Genomic DNA, 21,213 nt, shown 5'->3' with positions numbered 1-21,213 from the left:
ATGAGGAATTATAAATGGTTTTAAAACGTTTTTTTTCCCCCTAAAAATGTATTTGTATTCCCCTCTTACTCTTATGCCTCTAAATTAAATTCAGTGCAACCAAATGTCTTCGAAATGAGGAAACGTAGGAGATTACAGGTCCACTGCGCCACACAACACCCCACAAACCTCACCTTTTATAGAAGACTAGTCAGAAGAACAAAAGGATTTTGATAGTACTAATTCTGTAAAATATAAATAAATAAATGAAACGACTCCTTTTTAGCACTTTCTTTGATGCAACTTGTAATCTGCCTCCAAGAAATAGTCGACAGATCAATTTTTTTTTTTTCCCAATTAATCGTCAGAATAATTGAATCAGGGAACCGACATCAGATACATGCCACACTTTTCAGATATTCTGTTAAAAATGAGAAAACAACACATCATTTTCCTTCCAGTTGTAATTTTTCATCATATGTCTATTACATGTAATCCCAATAAATGATATTGAACTCTGGTCGGAGAACAACAAACTATGGTAAGATCGTAATTTTCCAAGCCTCTCTATCTGCCAGCATAGGCAAATTATTTTTCCCGCTTAAAACGTGACGACGTGGTCGTTCTTTTTGCTGACCGTGATGTCACCAGTCCCCTTAGAAACTCAACTGCGCCACATGGTAACTCAGCCAATCGCTCTGTTCCCAGGATTTTCTACAAGGTGAAGAGCCGCAGCGCCCACATGAAGAGCCACGCGGAGCAGGAGAAGAAGGCGGCGGCGCTGCGACAGAAGGAGGCGGAGGAGCGCGCCGCGGCGAGGGCTGCAGCCGAGGCCGCCGCCGCCGCCATGGCCGCGCGGCAGCAGAACGGAACGCGGCAGGCGGTCGGCGACAGCGCCAACGACGACTCCTCCGGCGGCGAGGACAGCGACGACGACGACGACTGGCAGAATTAGGGCGAAGGCAGAGACCCTCTGCACCAGGAGCGGGTTTCCCCTCCTTTTTTTTTTTTTTTTTTACAGACCGCCGTTGCTCGGCAACGTCGGTGACGATCACCGCTCAAACTTTAGCGAGCGTCCGGATTCGTTGGGTTCTTCCCAAAGCTCCCCTTTACTCAGCTTTTCCAAGAGTTGTTACCTCTCTTGCTCACAGGGCTCGGTGAAATCAAAGCCATGCGTCGTCCTGTTGGATTCCCAGCCGCCGCCGTCGCCTCCTTCCTCCGCACTTTGAGTCCCGCTCCGACAGGCGCGTCGGACCGCCCCTTCCGTCTTCTGTTTTCCTTTCACCTCCGGCTCCTCTTCGGACCTCAGTCGACCAATATCCGATAGTCGGGGATGAGGTGGGAAAGAAAGGTTGCTTCCTCGGACAGACGGACGGACGGATGGCATGTTCAGACTGTTGTTGTCGCTCCTCTGCACTAACGGCTGCCAAAAGTGTTTTTAGAAGCATGAAATGGGTTCTGTCTGTTTATCCGGGCTTTCGGTTCTGTGAATCCCCCCCCCCATGCCCCCCTCCGTCGTCAAACTTTCTTCTTTTTTTTATTTTATTTTTTAAACCTGCTCTGTTTCTCAATGTTTTATGCCTTGGATGTTATGACAGTTTTATTTGAAAATGACAATCAATTTTACACTGTTGGTGTTTTTTATGGACGTGTATATAAGCAGGTCAACTTTTTTGCCCCTCCCCCCCCCACTCCCTCTTTTCTCTGTAGTTCTATGTGGTTCTTGTTGTTTTTGTGAATATTGTTGGTAATTAATATTATTATTATTAACATTATTATTATTATTATTATTATATTCTAGTTTTGGCTGCAGTTTTGTCGAGCGATTTTTTTTTAAACAAAGCTTTTCTTTTTTTTTATTTAAAAAAAAACAATTGCTCCTTGCTACCTGTTCATAACTGTGATTTTAAAAAAAACTTTTCTTTTTTTTTTTCTCTTATTGGGAGCCAAGAAATGAAGAAAAGGCAGAAGTGTATGTGCAATAGAACAAGTTACCCCTTCTCCCTCCCCAACACGGTGTCAGCTGAGAAGCAGCTGCTCTGGATGCCTCGCTGTCAGCTCCGTTACTGATAGCTGATGGGACCGCAGGTCTCCACGGACACGAGCGCGACGACAACCGGCCCAGTCCAAACCTAAAACCACGCTCCAGTATTTACGGCATGACATTGGCTTTCACAATGTGTGCTGCTGCTTCTTCTTCTTCTTTTTTTTTGTTCTTAATTGTAGGCACGAGCTGGTCTGTCGGTATAGATACCTCAGTATGGCAGTATTTACACAAGAAAAACTTTAGACTGTAATGTATAATATGTTTAAAACAAATTTCTAATATCACTTTTAACATTAGCTCATCTTTATTTTGATTCGGATTCACAGACATAGAGGGAAAAAAAAGAAATAAACATCTGCTAGTTCTCAGGTAAACGTCACACAGAGCCGTCTGTCAGTAAATCATTTACTTTCATCAACAGCCAAGCTTTTTGGAAAAGTAGTGATTTGTAGTAATAAGTTTTATTCTGAACTAAAGGTTCTGCCTCCTGCTTTCTACCTCAGCTTTGTAGCCGTTCCACAGACTGTTAACAGTAAGATCCTTTCATCAAAAAAATAAATAAATAAAATTACGTAATCATTTTTTTCTTTAGTCCCATCTAATCTGAGCTCAGATTAGAAACGAGTAAAAAGTGATATTGGTTTGACTTTTTTTTGTTGTTAATGGAGCTTTTCCATTATTTTTCATTGTTACGGATTTTTTTTCTCTCTTTCTCTTTTTTTGTTATTTCTGAGATAAAATCTCGAGCGTTCCTTAAAACAGCTCGTTTTCCTGAAAGCCTGTTGAGGGCAGGAAATCATTTACTGACAAACGGCAGATTCTGATCTAGACGGCTGAAATAAAACCTCTTGTTTGCTCTTAATATTTTAACATTAGAACGTGTCGATTGCCAAGACTTAGATCTCTACTAACACAGAGATAAATCTGTCTGCCTTTGGATATTTTTTTTTTTTTTGCTCTGAGATTCCAGATTTTTCTGAAAAAGCTGTTTAGATGACAATTTGTCATTTTTTCCCCCCCTCAGTTATTATTATTATCACATTGTCTTTTAGATGCCGATCTGAAGACAAAGTTTTCATCTTTCTAAGCGGACTGTTTGCATCTGTGATTCCTCTCTTCCCGTTTACCTGATACCAGGCGCTGAGTTGGACCATTGTAACCGTGACTCATCTGTTGCTACATATCCCAGTGTTAAGCCCTTTAGCCCGGAGCCGCCGAATGCAACAAATAGGTGAAAGGGTTGTTCTCCTTTAAAGGACAAACCGGAGTAAGGGAGGAACGTTGGGGTGGGGAAAGAGACAAAAAAACACCAAGCAGAATCAGCTCTGCTTACTCTACAAGTTCAAATCTGGGTCTATGCACAGGCTGTGTGTGTATGCGCTCGCGTGCGTGCGTGCGTGCGTGTGTGTGTGTGTGTGAGAGAGAGAGTTCTGTGAGGTCAAATGTTTGACTGCCGTACCAGTCACAAACAAACAAACAACAAATAAAAGGGGGGTTTTGCAGACTGTTCATGTTTGGTATGTTAATTTATATCTCCTTTTTATTTGGGCTCGTCTCAAGGTTCTTGTTTGGGTTTCGGGTGGGGCGGGGAGCAATGTTGCAAAAAAACAAAAAAAAGGTTTCGAAAAAGAATTTTTACGGATGGAAGCGGAGGCCACAGACACTTCTCGTTTCGTCCGGCCGGTTGAGGGAAAAAAAGTAAATAAAATTTCCGAAGAAAATGTTTATTTAGCTAAAGATTGGAAATATATAATATGAACGGAATTCTATGTTTGCATACTTTTTATGCTATTTTCGTATAGGGTTCACACTAATGATAAAATCAGAAAGGAATCTCAAGTGCTTTTTACTACGGTGTAACTTATTTGTGTTGATTTGATTTTTACCACCTGTGTTTTTAGTAATGATTTATGGAAGCACTGTATATTAAAGGTTCAAAACATTCTCCGAGCGGCTGCGTTTGTTTCTGCTCTCTTCTTGCACAGAACGATGACGGCTACGAAACGAAACGGTGATCAGTGGCATGTTCACCCTTTTCAATGAAATCCGGTTTATAAAACACCAATTCACCAACTAGGAGAAAATTAATTATTCATAATTTAATAACACAAGTAATTTTCTCCCTTAATCTTCTCCATTCTCTCTGTTTGTGTCGACTCCATGTTTTGTTTTTTGTTTCAGAGCTGGAACGTGATCATTTGGATAAAATTTGAAATACATAGCAGATAACTATTTTTAATATATTTTAAAGGTCCTAATTTATTCAGTATACTAGCTAACACAGTGAACCAATGTCATCTTTTAAAATTAGTTTTTGCTTTTTGTGCTATTATGCAACAAGTTACATAATAAAAATAACTTCAACAGCTGCTGTATTTCAATAAAGAAAAACCCAAGTATCTGATTGGTTAACCTGCACAGAGCTGCTGACCAATCAGCCGTCCTGTATCATGTTTTGACCCGCCTGCTGAGTCATGGCCATTAAAAACAGAATGCTATTTTTTTTTAATTGTAGTGTAAAAGTAGCATGATTCTTCTGTTTACAGTTGACGTGTGGATTAAAATATTTTAGTCGTTTCTGAACAAATGCTGCTGATAAAGGTCACTCTTCTACTTCATAAACTCAAGGATTTATATTTGATATGGTAAAAGTCAGAAAATTGACACTAAGGCACTCAATGCAGTCTCTTTTCATCAATGCAAAATATGAAGAAAAAAAAAAAAAGATTTTAGGCACAGTTGGCACATGGTGGTGAAATGAAAAAATTATTTCACTGTATGTTTTTTTTTTATTATTTTCTGACTTTATTTCACTTTAGAAGTACTGAAGGTCTGCGAGAGTCTGGGCGAAATTTAAATGTCAATGTAGATTCATAGACTGATAGTGACAAAGAGAGGCAGATGTGCTTGTAATCAATGTCTTGTTGTGGTAGCAACCATTACCTCGTTAGAAAAAAACAAAAACAAAAGACGCTCGACAATCAGAGGTTTCATTAAAACAGCCGCCCATAAAATTGTTGGCAAGAAAATCATGAAGGAAACAATAGTTCTCCAGATCATCATGAAATTCAACGTGAGATTGTTGGTGTCGACCAATAAAGTAAAAAAAAAAAAAGATGGAGAGAAAGGGTGGGTGAAAAAAATCAGTCCTTGAACAATATCTAATTTTTTTTTCAGTCAGTTTTTTCATTAAAAAAAAAAAACCTGATTAGAAAATGCAAGAGATAACCTCCTCCGACTGTTTCCTCAAGAAGACTGTGCTGCAGAATCACCTCTTAATAAACTTTAAACTTAATAAGTATATTGAAGCGTCTTTTAAGTTGTTAGGAATATCTGTAACAACTTATCTATGAGTGTTACCAGCCCTGTGCTGTCGGCTCCTCGTCCAGTGTGTTTCTTTATACAAATCTGCCCAAGAATTGTGACTAGATTGAAACAATACTATAATAAAAAAAAATGAGCCTGCCAAAATGTCTATAAAAATTTAAAAAAAATAACTGACCATGTAATTTTTAATACATGTATCTTTTAATGTATTCAGTAGTTTTTCCTAGTGTTAGCAAAATGCTTTATTAGGTTTACGGGCTAAGTATTTTTAAATTAAAAAGTAAGTTGCTTTGGATCTCCATTTTTCCCTTGAGAAATGGAAAAAAAAAAAAAAAAAAACTTGTGTATGTGTGTTTTACAAAGTTTGACCAAAATATTTAACTGAGACACAAAAGCATAGATAGAAGATGATATCTGCATTGTAAATTGGCATTATGCTAAAATCTGATATTTGTCTGTTAAAATGAAATCATGATTAAAAACTGCACCTCTTGATTGAGTTCATTACATTTTATTTGACCTGCTATTAGATGTTATAAGCAGTCTTCTGAATCTAATCGAATCTCAAACAAATAGTTATGTAAATACACACAAGGTATGCTGCGGGCCTCTCTGCTGGCTCCGCCCCTGCCAAGAAACACAGATGATTGAAGAGTCCAGAAATCCAGACACAGATTATTGTCATTGGCCATCTGTGTGTTTTCCTGGATGATAGAGCTCCCTTGTTGCAAAGCATCACAGTAATAAAAAAATTTACTTGATATTGCTGCAGATGAGCCAAAAGCTGCTGGCAACTACTGTTACTATTCAAACATTGGCCTTGTAAAACCTTCAGAGTAGTTTTACTTGTTTTAAAGTACAGCATAGAAACATATATGGATATGATAAAATTATGCAAAAATAATAGATCACCTGTGTCCTTGTCCTGTGACTCTGACAAACAGGTGTAAACTGTAGACGGCACTGGAACAGCAGGGGGCGGTGTTGTCGCAGAATTGATCTGCAGAAGAAGCGGCGTGTGCGTTAGCTTTAGCTGCCCGGACTAGACTTTAGAAACCGCTAACAGGGGCAGAAGCCCAGGGGTCCAAGTTTTGAGAGGCCAAAAGACTTTAATTTTCCTCTTGCTTTTTTTTTTTTTATTTTGGAATGAATGCATAGTTTGTAAACATTGCACCTTACTTAAAGCTCAGAGGCCCATATCAGGTGAGTTGTGTTAATATTTTGAGATTTTTATTTAGGTAAACAATGCTCAAGTATTTGAAAATTATGAAGTTAAGAGTACATTGTCTGGGAAACAACACTGCGCTACTGGCCAGGAGACATATTGAACCTACTTTGCATTAATTCATACCCATTAATTTATAGGACTACCTAATAATGTTGTGTATAAAGATTTTTTTTTTTTTTTTTTTTTTTTTTTTTTTGTGGAAAGCTAAGGAAGCCCCACAGCCTTCTAAAACAGAAAACCGGCCCTGACCATGACCCACATGCTGGTTGGCAAAGTATCTGAAGACTCAAAGGGATCACAAAAAGGTTACAAAATGTTTGACTTGTTACATGTATCAACAGATGCTTGAATGATCCAGTGAGAGTTCATAAATGTAGCTATTTTTGTCCTGGAAAATAAAAAAAAAAAGTCGATTTGTTTGGCAATGTCTAAATTTTCTCTCAACTGGGACAAAAGGCTTTTGCTGGCTTAACTCATGTTTTTTGCAATGCATTATAAACTTGAAAACACTTCTGGGAGATTGAACATTTTTGGCTTTCCAAATGAATTTAGTGGAAATCCTGATCTTATCAAGCATCCTTACATAGTATGGCTGTTTTTTTTGGTTTTTTTTGTTTTTGCATAGCGTGAAAAATTACTCTTTTGGTTAAAGTTCAGACCAAAGATCGTATCAAGCTCGGTTTCCCTGTGGAGCTAGGAAATATTCAGACTCGTTCTTCTCAGTATGAACCTACTCTTCTCGTTAGAATCGTCCTCCCGCTCTCATAAACGTCTCTTTATTGTTTCTGCTCTATTTTCATTTATTCCTTCCACCTTTTTTCCTCTACGGTCCCTGGTGTGCTTTTCAAACTGTTGTGAGCAAAAACCTGCAGTGAAAAAAAAAACGGAAAAAAGAAGAAAACCCAAATTTTTCACCGCTTTCACGTTTACGATTATGACATCGGAGGGTGGTTAGGCAATAACTGTGGAGCAGCGGGATCTGGCAGTGTCGGATCAAATGATGACAAGAGCTGCTTACTTCTCCCTCTGGCACCACAGCGAGCAGCAGAAAAATCTGGGAAAGGCAAACAGGAACAGCATGCGGCTCAGATGTGTCCTCGCGTTCTGTTTTCACCAGATCCAACCCGTGGGAGCAGGAGGAGGAGGAGGAGGAGGACAGCATGAAGGAGGAGGAGGAGAAGGAGGACAGCATGAAGGAGGAGGAGGAGGAGGAGGAGGAGGAGGAGGAGGAGGAGGAGGAGGACAGCATGAAGGAGGAGGAGGAAGACATAATATGTGGGAAGGGAGGCGAGGCATGCACAAGAACTTAATCTGGTGATTTCTGGAGAAAATTAGAGATCAGAGTGATGTCTGGGAAAGTTTAATGAAAGAGAACCTACAAAAGTTCTTGCATCTCTGTATGAAAATTGACGTTTAAACATTAGATTTAAAAGGCACCTTTTAGAGATCCCTCTGATCTTACTGAACTCTGTCATCAGCGCTGATATTGTGGAGTTCCCCCTTGTGCAACTCGAGGGAAATGGCACGTTGTTTATAAGAGTCATCATGCAGTTTAACAGCCCCTCCCCCCCCCCAAAGCCTCAGACAATACTAGTCTTAAGAAACCTGAAGAGGGTGGCCAGGTACAGTGTGTGAACACAAGGGTGCGTGGGAGTTCAGAGAGAAGATATGACTGCAAATGAGTCCCAAGCGGCTTCGGTCGTTAAGCTGAGACCTGATACGAGTCTGATTGCGCTCTGCTCCCATCCATCAGGAGGTGAGGTGTACGACGACGATCCTCAGCCAAATCTTCTGTCAGATTTTTGACAAAATGTGGAGAGTAAATCCAATGCTTTCGCTTGACTTGAACTGCTGCCGTTTTCCCCTTAAACCCAAATGCGGTTGGGACAGAATTTGGTTTGTTTTTACATCTAGACAAAAACATCAGACTTGAATGCTACACCACAAGTGCCAACAAGTATAGTCATCTTCAAGCTTCACTGAAAGTCTCCTATGGTTTGACACAGGAAAGTGTAAGATGGTAAATTTGTCCTGTACGTTGACGTTAAAGTCGCTGTGTTGTGTTTATTAGTTTAATTCTCACTAGAGAATGAGTTTAAGATGAAACCGTTAAACTTTTTACCTGCTTTTTCTTCTCCTTGTTTTCCAACAGCTTCAGTATTTCCATTAAACTATATTTAGCTACTAAGGCAGTTTAAAAAGAAACCAACCAAAAAACATTATCGCTCAAGTCTAGAGACGAGTGAGCGGAGTAAAGGAAACGAGTGAAACCCCTATCGATGCCAGTTGTTTAATTGCGGTCTTGGTGTGAGGCCCCTTTAATCCTGGAGCTGCTTAATAGAGGAAAAACACGCCTGCCAGACTCATGCGAGGCCTGCAGGGTGAACGTGGGAGAAACCCCAACCGTCGCACAATGATGTTTACTTTTATGTACTTCGTTTTAAAAATGCATTTCTTTTCAAAGTTTAGGGCCATATCCTCCTCATCAGGAGCCCCACTGCAGATGCTTCCCCCTGGCTTTTGGGTGGTTCTTTACGCTGCCCTCTTCTCTGCGACTGTTTGCAGGAAGCCGCCCGCCGTACAAACAAGTTTTCATGGCACAAGCTCAACTTTTTCTCTGCACACATGTTCTGGACCTTTATCAACAGTTGCACCGCCAGAGGGCCTATTTATAGTCACGTGGCGTTTATAAATCTGGTGAATCCTGCAGCATTAATCAACCCCAGACCGAGTTCTGGTAAACGAGACGGGAGAGTGGAGATGTGGAGAAAGTTGAAGTTGAGACGTTAGGCAGCTTGACTGACGATCAAGGGGTAAAAAAATGTGAAGTCAGAGTCAAAGGCTTTAGAAACGAAGAGCACAGATGTTCATCCTACCAGGACAGCTGGACTTTATTTCCTCAAAAACGTGTTTCGTATTCCTGCAGTTATTGCTACGAGTGAAGTCCAAAAACATCGAATGCTGAGACATTGTTTGCGTTGATTTCTAACAGATTTGTTTGGGTTTCCGGTAAATTGTTCAGTGTCGCATCATACGTGGGAAAAACTTTTCCAAATGAATTTGCGTCGTCCTCAGTCTTTTACATTTAAAAAACATGACACTTCGAAAATGGTGTGTATGCATCTGAGAGCCGCTGCTGGTAAATAAATGGCTGTAACATTCTAAAGGAAGACATCAAATTTGTCTGAATTACTGCTAATCAACAAAAAGGCCCCACCTATCTTTATGAACGCCTTGAACTTCTTCACATTCACTGGCATCTTATTCAGTAGATAAACACAAAATGGTGCGTAATGGTGTTGTGGAAGGAATTTAATAAATGGCTTTCAACTTTTCCTTTAACAATCAAAAACGTGGTTGTACATTTGCAAACTCTACCAGGTTTTCTTCGGCGTTTGCCCTTTCCTATCAACTCCAAAGCGCGAAGCTGCCACCCTGTTTCACCGTGTGAGTGCTCATATTCAGTTTTTATTTTTTCTCCTCGTGTTGCAGTTTTTATTTAGGAATAAAAAAACGTCAGTTGTCTGTATTGTTCTATAACCTAGCTTTCCATTCTCCCTTTATACATCACAGGTTTTTGTGTTGTAGTTTTTCCACCAATGTTCAATCATCTATTTACCAATCATTTAAACGCAGTTGGACGCGCTGGCGTTTATCGTTTCCTTTTGTCATCCAGAGATAAAATCCCAGTGACGTCACAACGAAATTTACGGTTCTGACAAAACCTTTGCACAGGAACGGTGCGAAGGAGCAGGAGTGAAAAATCTCTTCTCACATCTACGTCGCAGTGGTTACTGATTACTTTTTATATTGCACCGAGTGGAGACTGTGTGCATAATTTCCTCTTCGGATCTCTCTTTCACACTAACAGGTTGAGCGGCATACCACCAATATTACTTCTGCTCATTCGCTTCATAAGATGGAAGTGCTCTCTGCGGAAAAAGAACAAACAGATGTTCATTGGAATATTATTGGATAGGAGAGATGTGTGTGTGGGTGTGTGGGTGTGGGTGTTTTCACTGGTTCATATCAAAACTGACAGGGTGGGGTTCATGACCTCACACATCTGAAATGGTTTAAAGGATACAAAATACCTTTGGCTCATTTTTCTTTTTTTTTTTTTTTTTTTAAATGCAAAGAAATGCTTAGAAAACCTCCTGTCGTGAAACATGGATTTATAATAATAATTTTCCATTACCGTGCTGTTTACCTTCACTTTCATTGGGGGAGATTTCAACATGTCATTCATATGCAATACGCTTCACTTCTTCTCCTTTCCAGTCACACAGGAAGCAGCGGCCTCTGGTCTGTTGTCGCTCTGTCTCAACCACAAAGTTCTGGTTGAAAAAATGTTTTGTTTTTGGAGAAAGAAGTGCATAATGGTGAAGTGGAATCAAAATGATACTTGTTTTCAGTTTTACATACATATACAAAGGAAGTTAAAATCAAGTTCAACCAACTGTCTTCAGAAATCACCTAATTTCTCATCTTTGTGACTGATTGCAATTATTCATTTCACCACCAGGAGGCACCAAAGTCAGAAATCTGGCACAGGTAATTCATGCAAGTACAATAATGTTACTTATGCATTACTTTTTTTTTTTTACTTTTTCTGTATGTACAAGAAATAAAATATAAACTAATCCTTGATAATTTTATTATTATTACTATTATTATTACTATTATTATTATTATTATTTTCGGCACAAACGTCCACATAATTTATTAGAACCTTACGAGTTGAACCAACATTAAAGTACAAGTAAACATCTCAAAAGAGCGCATATTTGTCCATTTTTCTTTGCAAAAGTAGTTCAAGCCCAGTCATAGTGGAACACAGTTTGTTTTTTAAAAGAAAAAAAAGTTTCAGGTCTGGACTTTGACTGGACCACATAGCTGTTGCTGCATGTTTACTGTCGTTCTCCTGCAGGAATGTGAATATCTGCCTCAGTCTACTGCTTATAGGTTGTTTTTTTTTTTTTTGTTTTTTTTCCCAAGATTGTCCATCCATCTTTCCATGTTGCTTGAGAAAATTGTCCCCACAGCATGATGGCGCCACCACCATGTTTTGTTTTGTTTTGTTTTGTTATGGACATTACTCCTTCAGGGCGTAGTGCAGCATAATTTTCCTGACACACACAGCATTCAGAAATGCTGTGTGTGTCTCGTCTGACTTTTTCGGGAATAAGTTATACAAGTCTTGCAAGCAGTTGCACTTTGCTTTATTTAGGCATGTCAGAGTAAAGTGGGTTGAAAACACGCTTCACTATTCACATTTCCACTTTTGCTCTCAACGCACAATTTTGTGTTTCACATAACACCCAGCACAACATGATAAAAGTCTGTGACTGAAATCTGGGGGGTGAACAGGTTCAAGGGACGGGAAGACGTTTGTGAAGCGCAGCAATATGTTTTTCATTTGTAACTTTAAGGACTTAAGCCAGACTCCAATCCATCTGGAGCCTTTGCATCCTCACCTTTTGCGCTCCTCTGGACTGTTTGGCCACCCATGTATAATTAATGGCACCTGTGAAACCCTTATTTTCCATCCATTAATGGAGTCTGAATTTACAGCCTCATGACTTTGAGGGTCCTTGATTCACGCTGACTCAGCAACGTCAGCTTCCTCTTCCTCCTCTTCTTCCTCGACTGAATAGAAAGCAGTTAATTTTAAGTGCAGTGGAAGTGCAGCAATAGGACTTTATGGTGGTGCTTTCTGCTCGCATGATGCTTTCATTATGATCGTGCCTGGAAATTAATACACCCCCATCCCTCCCAGTTTAATACTTTAGGCTTCCAGATCCATGAATCAAAGCGGCGGGCCAGACACAGTTCTGGCGCCTCGCTGTACGTTTCTTGGATTTCCGTCTTGTAATTGTCATGTGTTTACACTTCAAGCTTCCAGAATCGCATATCGGGTTCGGGATCGAGCTGGGGAGGTGTGCCCATCCTGCGGGGCTCACGCAAACATCTGGACGCATCGCTCGCGTGACCAACAAGGTGCGGGATATATCGTGTGCAAAATGATGTGCGCGCGAGCGAGCAGGATCCAGGGATCTGAACACACGTCACTGCGCCGTGTCCGAGGAAGATGAATTGTCTTGTTTTTAATGCTTTGTGGAGAAGCAATGGCAATTTCGCACTAAATTTCGCCATTTGAATCAATTTGAGCGTTATTTAGATGATAATTAATAGTGGAAACAGCACTATGGGCTTTTTTTAGTTGATAAATGCTACAAAAAGTTGAATCTAGATGACGTGTTGGTGCCAAACGTCCTCCTGAATGTTTCCATCAGTGTCCTTTGTGGAGGCTCTCTCTGGCACAGGGAGCGTCTTTGTTGCGCAGGAGAGGGTGACAGTCAGCCAGTCTGACAGACAGACAAATGGGCTGTGTGTTGGGGCTTGTTTGCGCTGGTTGCCATAGCAGCGGGCGGGCAAAACAGGCGGGAGCATATAGTGCTACATGACTGAGTGCAGCCGTGCAGAGCAAACTGCTTTGCGGAAAGACAAGCAGAGGAAGATAAAGATGGAACTGCGCAGATACTCAAAATAATGTGATTTTTTTTTTTAATCCACAACTTGAACAGCCTTGAACTTCAACGCCATTTGCACCTGAGGTGGAACCATCAACCCTGAGTTTGGAAATGATAGTTCCACAAAAGTCTCGGTTGCATTGCACGGTGATTTTCTTAGTCATTTTTTGTCTTTTACCTTTTGGGAAATCACCCCCGTTAGAAGTGCTTAGTATTATTCCAGGCCTGTGTTTCACGTCACGTGCTCATTCATCTATACAGTAGTATATATATATTTTTTAAAGAATGACAATCATTTGAAACGGGAAACCTTATGAATTAGGGCGGAGACAACATCAGGCTAAGTTCGGGGAGAGCTATTGTAAAATAAAGCTTCTATTATTTTAAAACACCACAGACTTACTTTAGTCTTAGCGTTTAGATCACTGTAAAAAAAAAAAAAAGTCTCCAAGTTACGGTAACATTAGTAATCACGGTAGTATTTGTACCGTATTTACACTGTAAAATTTGGGCAACTACAGCTGCCGGTATTCTACCATAAATTAGAGACGTTTTTGTTGTTGTTTTTTTAAACTGTACAATTACTGCAGCTAGTATTATAAACACAACAGCCTGCAATTGTATTCCCTGGAAATCCCCAGATTCAGGCCTCAACTCAATATGACCAAATTTAGCAAGTCTTATGAGAGACGATTGAAAGCTCAAAAGTAATTTTGTTCTCTTGAAACCTTGAACCTGCTTCTTTTGTGATTAAAACTCCACAAAAACAAACAAATTCTCAATGTTTGTTGTACATTTGGGTCAACTGAAGCAAACGTGAAAGGCAGGATATAAGCCTGGACTAATTAACTATTCCTACACAAATCCTGAAGCGACTGGCGCTGGTCTTGCCCATTCAAGGTTCTGACAAACTAGTTTTCAAGAAAATGAAGACAAAGTAATTTCTATGACATTTCTCAACTACATTTGTTATTTGATAAAGTAAAACTTTGCTCTAGTGGTAAAACACTCATGAGTTTCTCACAAAACCGCCACAAAATAAAGGAATATCAAAGACACAAATTCCATAAAATGTTTAATTAGACAAGCTGAAGCCAAAGAGCGATGTCCCTATAACTAAACAAGAAATGATAAAATAAAGAAAAAAAAAACAACAAAAAAAACAAAAGCAAATGCATTCAAATTATTTCCTGCATTGGAAGCAGATGATTTGTTTAGAGGTTTGCTATCGTCTGAGAGGTTTGGTTTCTTCAATCTTGTTCCCGCAAAGCTTGTTCTCTGCGACGCCTCGCCCTGCAGATGAAGCGAAAAAACACAACAAAAAAAGCTCAGGTCAAACAGTCCAAAGTGCAAAGATGGATTTGCTTGCAGTCTAGTCTAATGTAAATAACATGAAAATGTATGAAAAAACAAAAACATCGAGACTGTACCTGTCTATTTGTAGGTGTGGCTTTCAGCTCCACCACGTCCGAATCCTGAAATGCCGAAAGAAACGCGCAAATTAGGTTTAAAAGTAGAATTAAAATGGAACCGTGGTGTTAAAATCAACGCACTCCTTAGGTTTCTGACAGAGACTACCTACCATTTATGTATTTTATTGACATGTTTTGTGTCGAGAGTTCAGGAAGTGACGAGATCACGGCTTACCTTTAGGTCCAAACATTGCAGCGTAGCAGGGGTTGTTACAGTACGGCTTGCCTTCATGCTGTGGGAGGAGAAAAGATGTTAAAAGTCTTTTTTTTATCATGGAAAGATGAGGCTAACGCAAAGTAGATGGAAACAAGTGAGTCAGAAACTAGCTTCATTTGCTATTTGCACCAAACAGGCTGAAGTCGAGTTTTGGTATTTTTTTAGGTCTAACTTGCTGATATCAGCTTTGACCAAATCCATTTTTCTCCTAAGTGTGTTGCAGATTTTAGTATATGCAAATAAAAAAAATCATGTTTTTCAGTTTCTGACCACCCAGTCAGAGGTCATAGAGCAAAGAAAATTGGCAGACTCCAATCTCTGACCTGTTCATTTAACAGCAGTTCGATTATTTGTAACATTCAGCACTTTTTCTCCCCCCTATCAAGGTGGTGTAATTTGGCCGTTCTACCTCTGCATGTGAGCCAGCCGACAGCGTCTTGTTGCACTTCTCGCACTTCAGACATGGCCTGTGCCAGTCCTTCCCCAGTGACGTCACCCTCTCAGCTGCAAAACACACAAACGGACAAATGATTAACACCAGTAGCAGTCCAACCTTTACCATAAAGATCGGTTACTGTTGTCTGGGAAGGAGATGTAAGCCAGAGAGTCATGCTGCAGGGCACATGAGCTCCTGGAGCTGGGAGTCGTTTTAGTCCCATCTCCGCTTAAAACCACAAAGATACACTGGTTGCAGATTAGTTTGGAAACACTGCTGGGTGTGGTTGAGGGAATAGAATAAAAAAAGGACTGAATGTCCCAGAGGGAATCCGTCCTCCTTGTGCCTCATAAACACAGATAAAGACTTTATCAGTTATGGACGATCTGTGCCAACCTCCACCCACCCAGGAGGACTGGAAGGGAGGCGAAGGGATATGACAGAGCAGCCTCGTGTTTTTAGAAGAAACAGAGCCGAAACGCAATTTTGAAACTCACGATGACGTGAGGGGAAGTGAGCCCAACAATTTGCATATGCTAACAAACAAAGCGTGCGTTAGAGAGGGAGCCATTATAGGGCAGGAAATGAGGAAAGCGAAGAGTCAGGTTACTGAAAGTGAAGCGCTAATGGTTTGATTCGGATGTGGAATCAAACCATTCGGATGGTCACGAAATCTTAATGTAAGATTTCAGAGTCACGAAAGGCTTGTCCAGAGTCCTTCCTAAAAAATGTTCATATATTTTCATAGTGTAATTTCTTTGTAGCAAACATCTAATGTAAAGTGAAATTGTGGCACCTTAATATCTACAAGGAATTTAAGTATAAAATATATGGGAGGACTGCGCTATGAGTCTGGTTGCCTTGTAACGTCATCGCAGATTTTCTTGCTTTAAAAGTTCAAAATTTTCCATTAAAGCTGTCTATGGCTGTTTGGAGCATAGCAACAGTCTTCCCCTTCCCCCACCTATTGCTGTGCATGTACTCACAGAGACAAATTAGCCTGCTTGGAAATATTTGCAGTTATGTTCGAAAAAGGACGGCGAGAATCTCATGCCGGCCTAAGCTTTCTCTGGTCTGCCGTGCCAGAAAGCAAATCCTCTGATTCCCGGTGGCAAATGCATGAAAGAATGGGAAATAATTACAATAACAGGCAAAAGCCACTGGCTTCCAAACATGTCAGGAAGTGGATTATTTGTGCCCTAAGAATAGCCCACTGTGGCAACGGATTACAAGTAAGTCATGAAGAAGCATGTGTAAGAGTCTCCAGAGTTGGGTCAGGCGCTCAGGTCTAGAAAAAAAAAAAAAAAAAACATCCCGACTGGATGCGGTGTGGTTTTGGAGCAAAGGTTCGTACCCATTCAAATCACTGTTTGACCTCAAACAGCAAACCAGTAGGTCTGGTAAACGGCACGCCCGGCCCAAAGCGGTAAATACAAACGGGTCCGTTCTAATCGGCTGTTATCGTGCCCAAGTTATAGGCCTGATAAGGCTAACCTTGGTGTTTATACCTGATAATAATGAGGGTTAAATGAGGCGTGACAGATTGGAGGCTAATTATCCCCTCCGCTCCCGGCTGCCCGGAGCTTTGTGGCAGCCGTCCAGGACACACAAACACACAAGTCTCCCTGTAAAAACACCATGAGTGAGAGCTGGGAAAGATTAATGGAGCGACATTACGACATTTTGTAGCGCAAACACTGTGAACGGACTTAAAGGGATACTAAGATGTTAGGATCGTCCTTCCACTGGATAACTCCCTTGATGTTAATCCAGATTAGTTAGCCGGCTACATGCCAGGTGCAAAGACGACTTCTTCTGTCTTGAAGTTGTCCATACGCTTCATCGAATTGTTATTAAAGACACTATTCTCGTGTTTCCGTTGGGTGCTTATTTTCATAGAAGCAAATGATTGTTTATACAGGAAGCAGGAGAAGGACGCGGTGCGCTCCCAAAGATCTTCCTGTTTGGAGCACGAGAACAGAGCGTTAAATGGGTTCCAACAGACAATTAAGACACCGTAATAACCAATGACACAGCATTGACTGAAATCTCTGCAGTGTATTTTTTGCTTGACTCTTCCACCAGTCAGTTAGGTCTGAAAGGAAGCGCTCATTTCTTTCTCAGCGCGTGTTTCACACAGACAGATTGTTGGAGATGCACATCCTCCAACCTCCCTTCTTCCTGTAAAGAATCATCAGTTTCTTATCCAAACACCATCCAACACCAATGTGGCCGGTGCTTGGAAGGTGGTAAAACTGGTGTTTGCATGATATGATGTTGTCCTAATTGGTATTCTTTAGGGAAATAAAAGTTTCTTCACTTTTAATGAATATCGACGGCGAGGGAACCTGAACTACTTTAACGATCTGGTTTAGAACATTCATTAGTATCGTCTGCCAAGGGGTTCGGTGAACAAGACTTTCCTTTTCATGACTTTTACCAAGATAATTTGGTAATTATCTAATTTTACCAAGTTCTTGTGCAAACTCAAGGCAGAGCCAGATAGCTTTTTTTTTTTCTTATTGTGGTTTTAAAAAAAAAAAAACACACACACACAAAAAACACTCCTTCTACCAAACCTAAACCATTCCCATTTGCGCTCTGGGCTGAGGTCTGGCCATCAACAGGCAGTCTGTAGCGTTTCCAGCAAAAGAAAAGCATTCCGCTGTTGTTGGACCTCCATCACTCAGGCAGGCAGACGGCGGTAGCCTGATTGTTTCCATCTGAGCTACAGAAACATTAAGTTGGACAAACAGCGAGGCAGACAGAAAGATGGAAGGTGTGACGGAACGAGCCGGACGCGAAGGGAAACATGCGGAGGTTTATTTGAGGGAAAAGAAACCGATTCAGACGCTTAAGGATATTGATGAATATGCTCGTTTTCTAAAAGGAAATGAAAGGCTTTGTTTCACGCTGCTTTTCCCCAAGCTTCTGAGGTGAACATCCATCTTGGAAGAAGACCTAAATGGCTCGTTCTGTTCTGCCAGAGGCCAACTGGTTTGATTACATTGGCTGGGAGGGAAAAAGATTATCCAGGAAGCAGGAGGACTGGCTCAACAGTCACACGCTCTGCTCATCTGCATGAGCGTCCAAAGACTTTGGGCTTTGCGCTCTGCTTTGGACTCAGCTGTTGCACCATCACAGAGCTGCTGGTGCACAGAGACGTGGGTAAAACAACAAAAGAAAAAAAAAAAAAAAAAAAAAACGGAGTATGTGGGTGATTAATGTTTGCTTTGACTGAGTCTTCTCATGGGAAACGCAGGACGAGGGTGTAGTTTACAAAATCAAAAACCTGCTTCCTCTGCTCCGGCCATTACTCACGGGGGCTCAAAGAGCAGAAACGATTCGGGGCCCTGATGGAGCAAAGATCTTTGATTTCAAAGTAACCTCGTAATGAGAAAGAGCATAGTGCAGACACCCTTAGAGACTGCAGGGCATTCCTCTGCACACATGAAAAGATGCAATTTTTCATTCTTATCACCTCTTCCTCTGTTTTTTTCTGTTATTCCGTATTTCAAACACGTTTACGTCTAAGAAAACTACAACATATCTGAACAGTGCTCCAATGCAAAAGTATCCTTAAGGAAACAATTCTGAATCCTGGAAGTGAGGTTTTGTTAAAAGTGCTGTATAAGGTGTTAATAAGTCTGCTGGTAGCTTGATTTAGGATAAAAACAAATCACTAGTTGATTCAGAAAGCTGAAGCTAATGGCTAGTCAGTGAATAACCAAGAGCAAACCAGCAGAACAACTCATCACATTTGCATTTGGAGGTTATTTACACAGGAGATAATAATTACTCCCACTGGAAAGGGAGGTGGAGGGCGGCATGCCACTAACAGCCGTCCTGAGTGAAACGTACGGAGAAGGCAATATGTAAAGAGTAAAAAAGCAAAGCCTTTATAAGCACTGAATAAACTTATTTTATCACTCTGCTTAGAGCAGATGGCTACACTTTGAATTTCCCAATCTCTGTTCACACAGGAAGATTAATGGTGTTGCACAGCCTCCAGCCTCTGTTTTCTGAGTTCACATATACTGGCTTCTTTGTAACGAAATAACCACCAAATGCAAATGTGACGACAACTTTAGGACATTTTTGAAGGAAAGAAGTTCCGTTTGGTCTTAGCCATCTTGGTCAAGATAATCTAAAATTATACAAAATGAAGACAGTAAAAGAATAACGCAGCACATGTCCATTACTACCCGCTTTTACAGAAATAGGTGAACTATCCCTTTAACAGTCACCCGCACTTGTGGATGTCGGTTCATGTCTGACTTCTGGTGATTATGGGAGCAATTAACTTTATCCAGGATCTAATCTAGCCTGCAGCTGCGGAGCACTTATAGTTTTTAAACTTTTACGATGAGGTTGTAGAAGCTAAAAGTATCAAAACGCGTTTTTTGAGTTTCCTTTTGGCACGTAAACCAGTAACTCAAAACATAAATAACACGTTTATGTTATTTATGTTGCTACTGGCCAACTAGTCAGTAGTAATAATCTAATGTTTCTATTCTTCAACTTATAGTTAATGCAGTTTAAACGACTTGTGCTCTAAATTTAATATGCTGAGCGCGAATGCAGCGCTGCCGCGATCAGGTCACTACAATGCCAGATTTGGTGCATAATAAACACATCACTTTTCTTTAATCTCTGTATCTTCTTTTTAAGCATATTTTTTTTAGCATTAAAACATGTGCCTGTCAGTGTTGCACCCAGCTTCCTGTTTCCTCCCATGAGCAGAAAAAGCCGCTATTTCTCTTCACCAACCAGGAAATGTTGACAAACGTGAGCAACATTAATAAAAGTAGAAGAAAATGTACACACACACAAAAAAAAGCGCACAAATCTCACCGAAGTAAACCTCCTTCTGGCACTTTGGGCACTTTACCATCTTGCTGCAGTTGTGTGTTTACGCGCTGATGTGCAGGAGAAAAAAGCAGATCCAGAGCCACCTGTCGGATCCGAGCGACCACGCCTCACTGTGCAGATGTGCGCTCCCTTTCTGTATTTATAGTCCGGAGGAAATGCTTCAACTGAAACTTTTCTCTTTTTTCCCCCCCCCTCTCCTCGTAAGTGGGAGAGGCCTGTGCTCAATGCAGAGAATAAAACGCTGAGCACTTCATGTACAGCAGGAAAAAAAAACTAATCTGAGCTGTTGCTGTTCTGCATTACTTTTCATGAGATAGTTGTGTTTGTAAAATGCCTGTGTATTTCATTTGTGTAAATTAAGTGAGATTCAGACTTTTTTTTTGTTTAACAAATTATTTTTATTTTATTTTATTTTTTTGTCTAAATGCAAGTGTAAATAAGAAGACCGTAGTTTTATTTTTCCAACCCAGTCCTTGGTGATGTATGGAGCGATCCATAACGTTCCAGCCATAACAAACAGGGTGAAGTGACTAATGTCTCACATAAAGACTAAACAAAAGGAAAACCCATGGCCTACATTGCTATTGTTATGATCTAGCTCAAAGGCAACCGCAAAAAGAGAGACACACGCAATGTGTTTCTGAAATATAAACTTATTCAGCATATTCGTGCATGAGAATTGTAACGTGCAATTAAATCGATGCATATAGCACTAGCTTGCCATGTTCTTACCTTCGAGCAGGTAAGAGGCTGATGTTGCCCCAAGTGAACAAACGTGATAGCATGAACTAAAATAACTGCGGCGACCCCACTGACATTAACATTGTCAGCGATACCGTTATTATTCTTTATCCAGCGGGTGTTAAAATCTTCCTAAGTTGTGTTTCAGCAGCGAAGTTAGCATTTGGTTCAAGGTTCAAGATCTGCTTGGCATGTTGTCTGATGCCGGGCGTCGAACCGAATATTTCGTAACCTCTGAATCTGAAGATGTGTCACTGATTCTGGAGCCGAGGAGAAAAGTTAATGGGGCATCAAACTTGATTGTTCAAACACCGATTTATGGCTTTCACTCGTCCTCTCCTTGACAGACGTTTACACAATG

At 40.6% G+C, this 21,213-nt stretch overlaps 2 protein-coding genes and 1 long non-coding RNA gene across 4 annotated transcripts in view; 2 read left to right on the top strand and 1 right to left on the bottom strand.

The window, feature by feature from the left end:
* mideasb (mitotic deacetylase associated SANT domain protein b) overlaps positions 1–3,976 on the top strand; it is a 28,361-nt gene extending 24,385 nt beyond the window's left edge. For both annotated transcript variants that reach the window (XM_014988785.2, XM_014988782.2), the window contains exon 13: positions 688–3,976. In XM_014988785.2, coding sequence (XP_014844271.2) covers positions 688–934 — 247 coding nt within the window. In that variant the 3' untranslated portion in view covers positions 935–3,976. The remainder of the gene's footprint in view (positions 1–687) is intronic.
* A 2,172-nt stretch (positions 3,977–6,148) lies between these two features.
* Positions 6,149–21,213, top strand: part of LOC148152787 (uncharacterized) — a 41,564-nt gene continuing 26,499 nt past the window's right edge. The window contains exon 1 of the long non-coding RNA XR_015761955.1: positions 6,149–6,777. This is a non-coding gene — a long non-coding RNA (uncharacterized LOC148152787). The remainder of the gene's footprint in view (positions 6,778–21,213) is intronic.
* On the bottom strand, positions 14,177–20,255 carry crip1 (cysteine-rich protein 1). The gene is made up of 5 exons (XM_014988791.2): positions 20,094–20,255; positions 15,213–15,307; positions 14,762–14,819; positions 14,545–14,589; positions 14,177–14,407 (listed from the first exon to the last, which is right to left on the bottom strand). Exons 1-4 carry the CDS (start codon positions 20,131–20,133, stop codon positions 14,549–14,551), a joined length of 234 nt encoding a protein of 77 aa, XP_014844277.1. The 5' UTR covers positions 20,134–20,255; the 3' UTR covers positions 14,177–14,407; positions 14,545–14,548.

This window comes from Poecilia mexicana, unplaced genomic scaffold (genome assembly GCF_051168715.1).
Source record: "Poecilia mexicana isolate PSO_F unplaced genomic scaffold, ASM5116871v1 scaffold_22, whole genome shotgun sequence".
Classification (NCBI taxonomy): Eukaryota; Metazoa; Chordata; class Actinopteri; order Cyprinodontiformes; family Poeciliidae; genus Poecilia; species Poecilia mexicana.
This window is presented reverse-complemented; position numbering and strand designations above follow the sequence as displayed.

Bases quoted from the DNA above. Each gene is read 5' to 3' on its own strand.
- crip1 (XM_014988791.2), bottom strand. From the start codon at position 20,133: ATGGTAAAGTGCCCAAAGTGCCAGAAGGAGGTTTACTTCG. The intron at 15,308-20,093 runs GTGAGATTTGTG...TGTGTTTTGCAG, and splicing joins CCAGAAGGAGGTTTACTTCG to CTGAGAGGGTGACGTCACTG. The intron at 14,590-14,761 runs GTAAGCCGTGAT...TCGGCATTTCAG, and splicing joins TGCAATGTTTGGACCTAAAG to GATTCGGACGTGGTGGAGCT.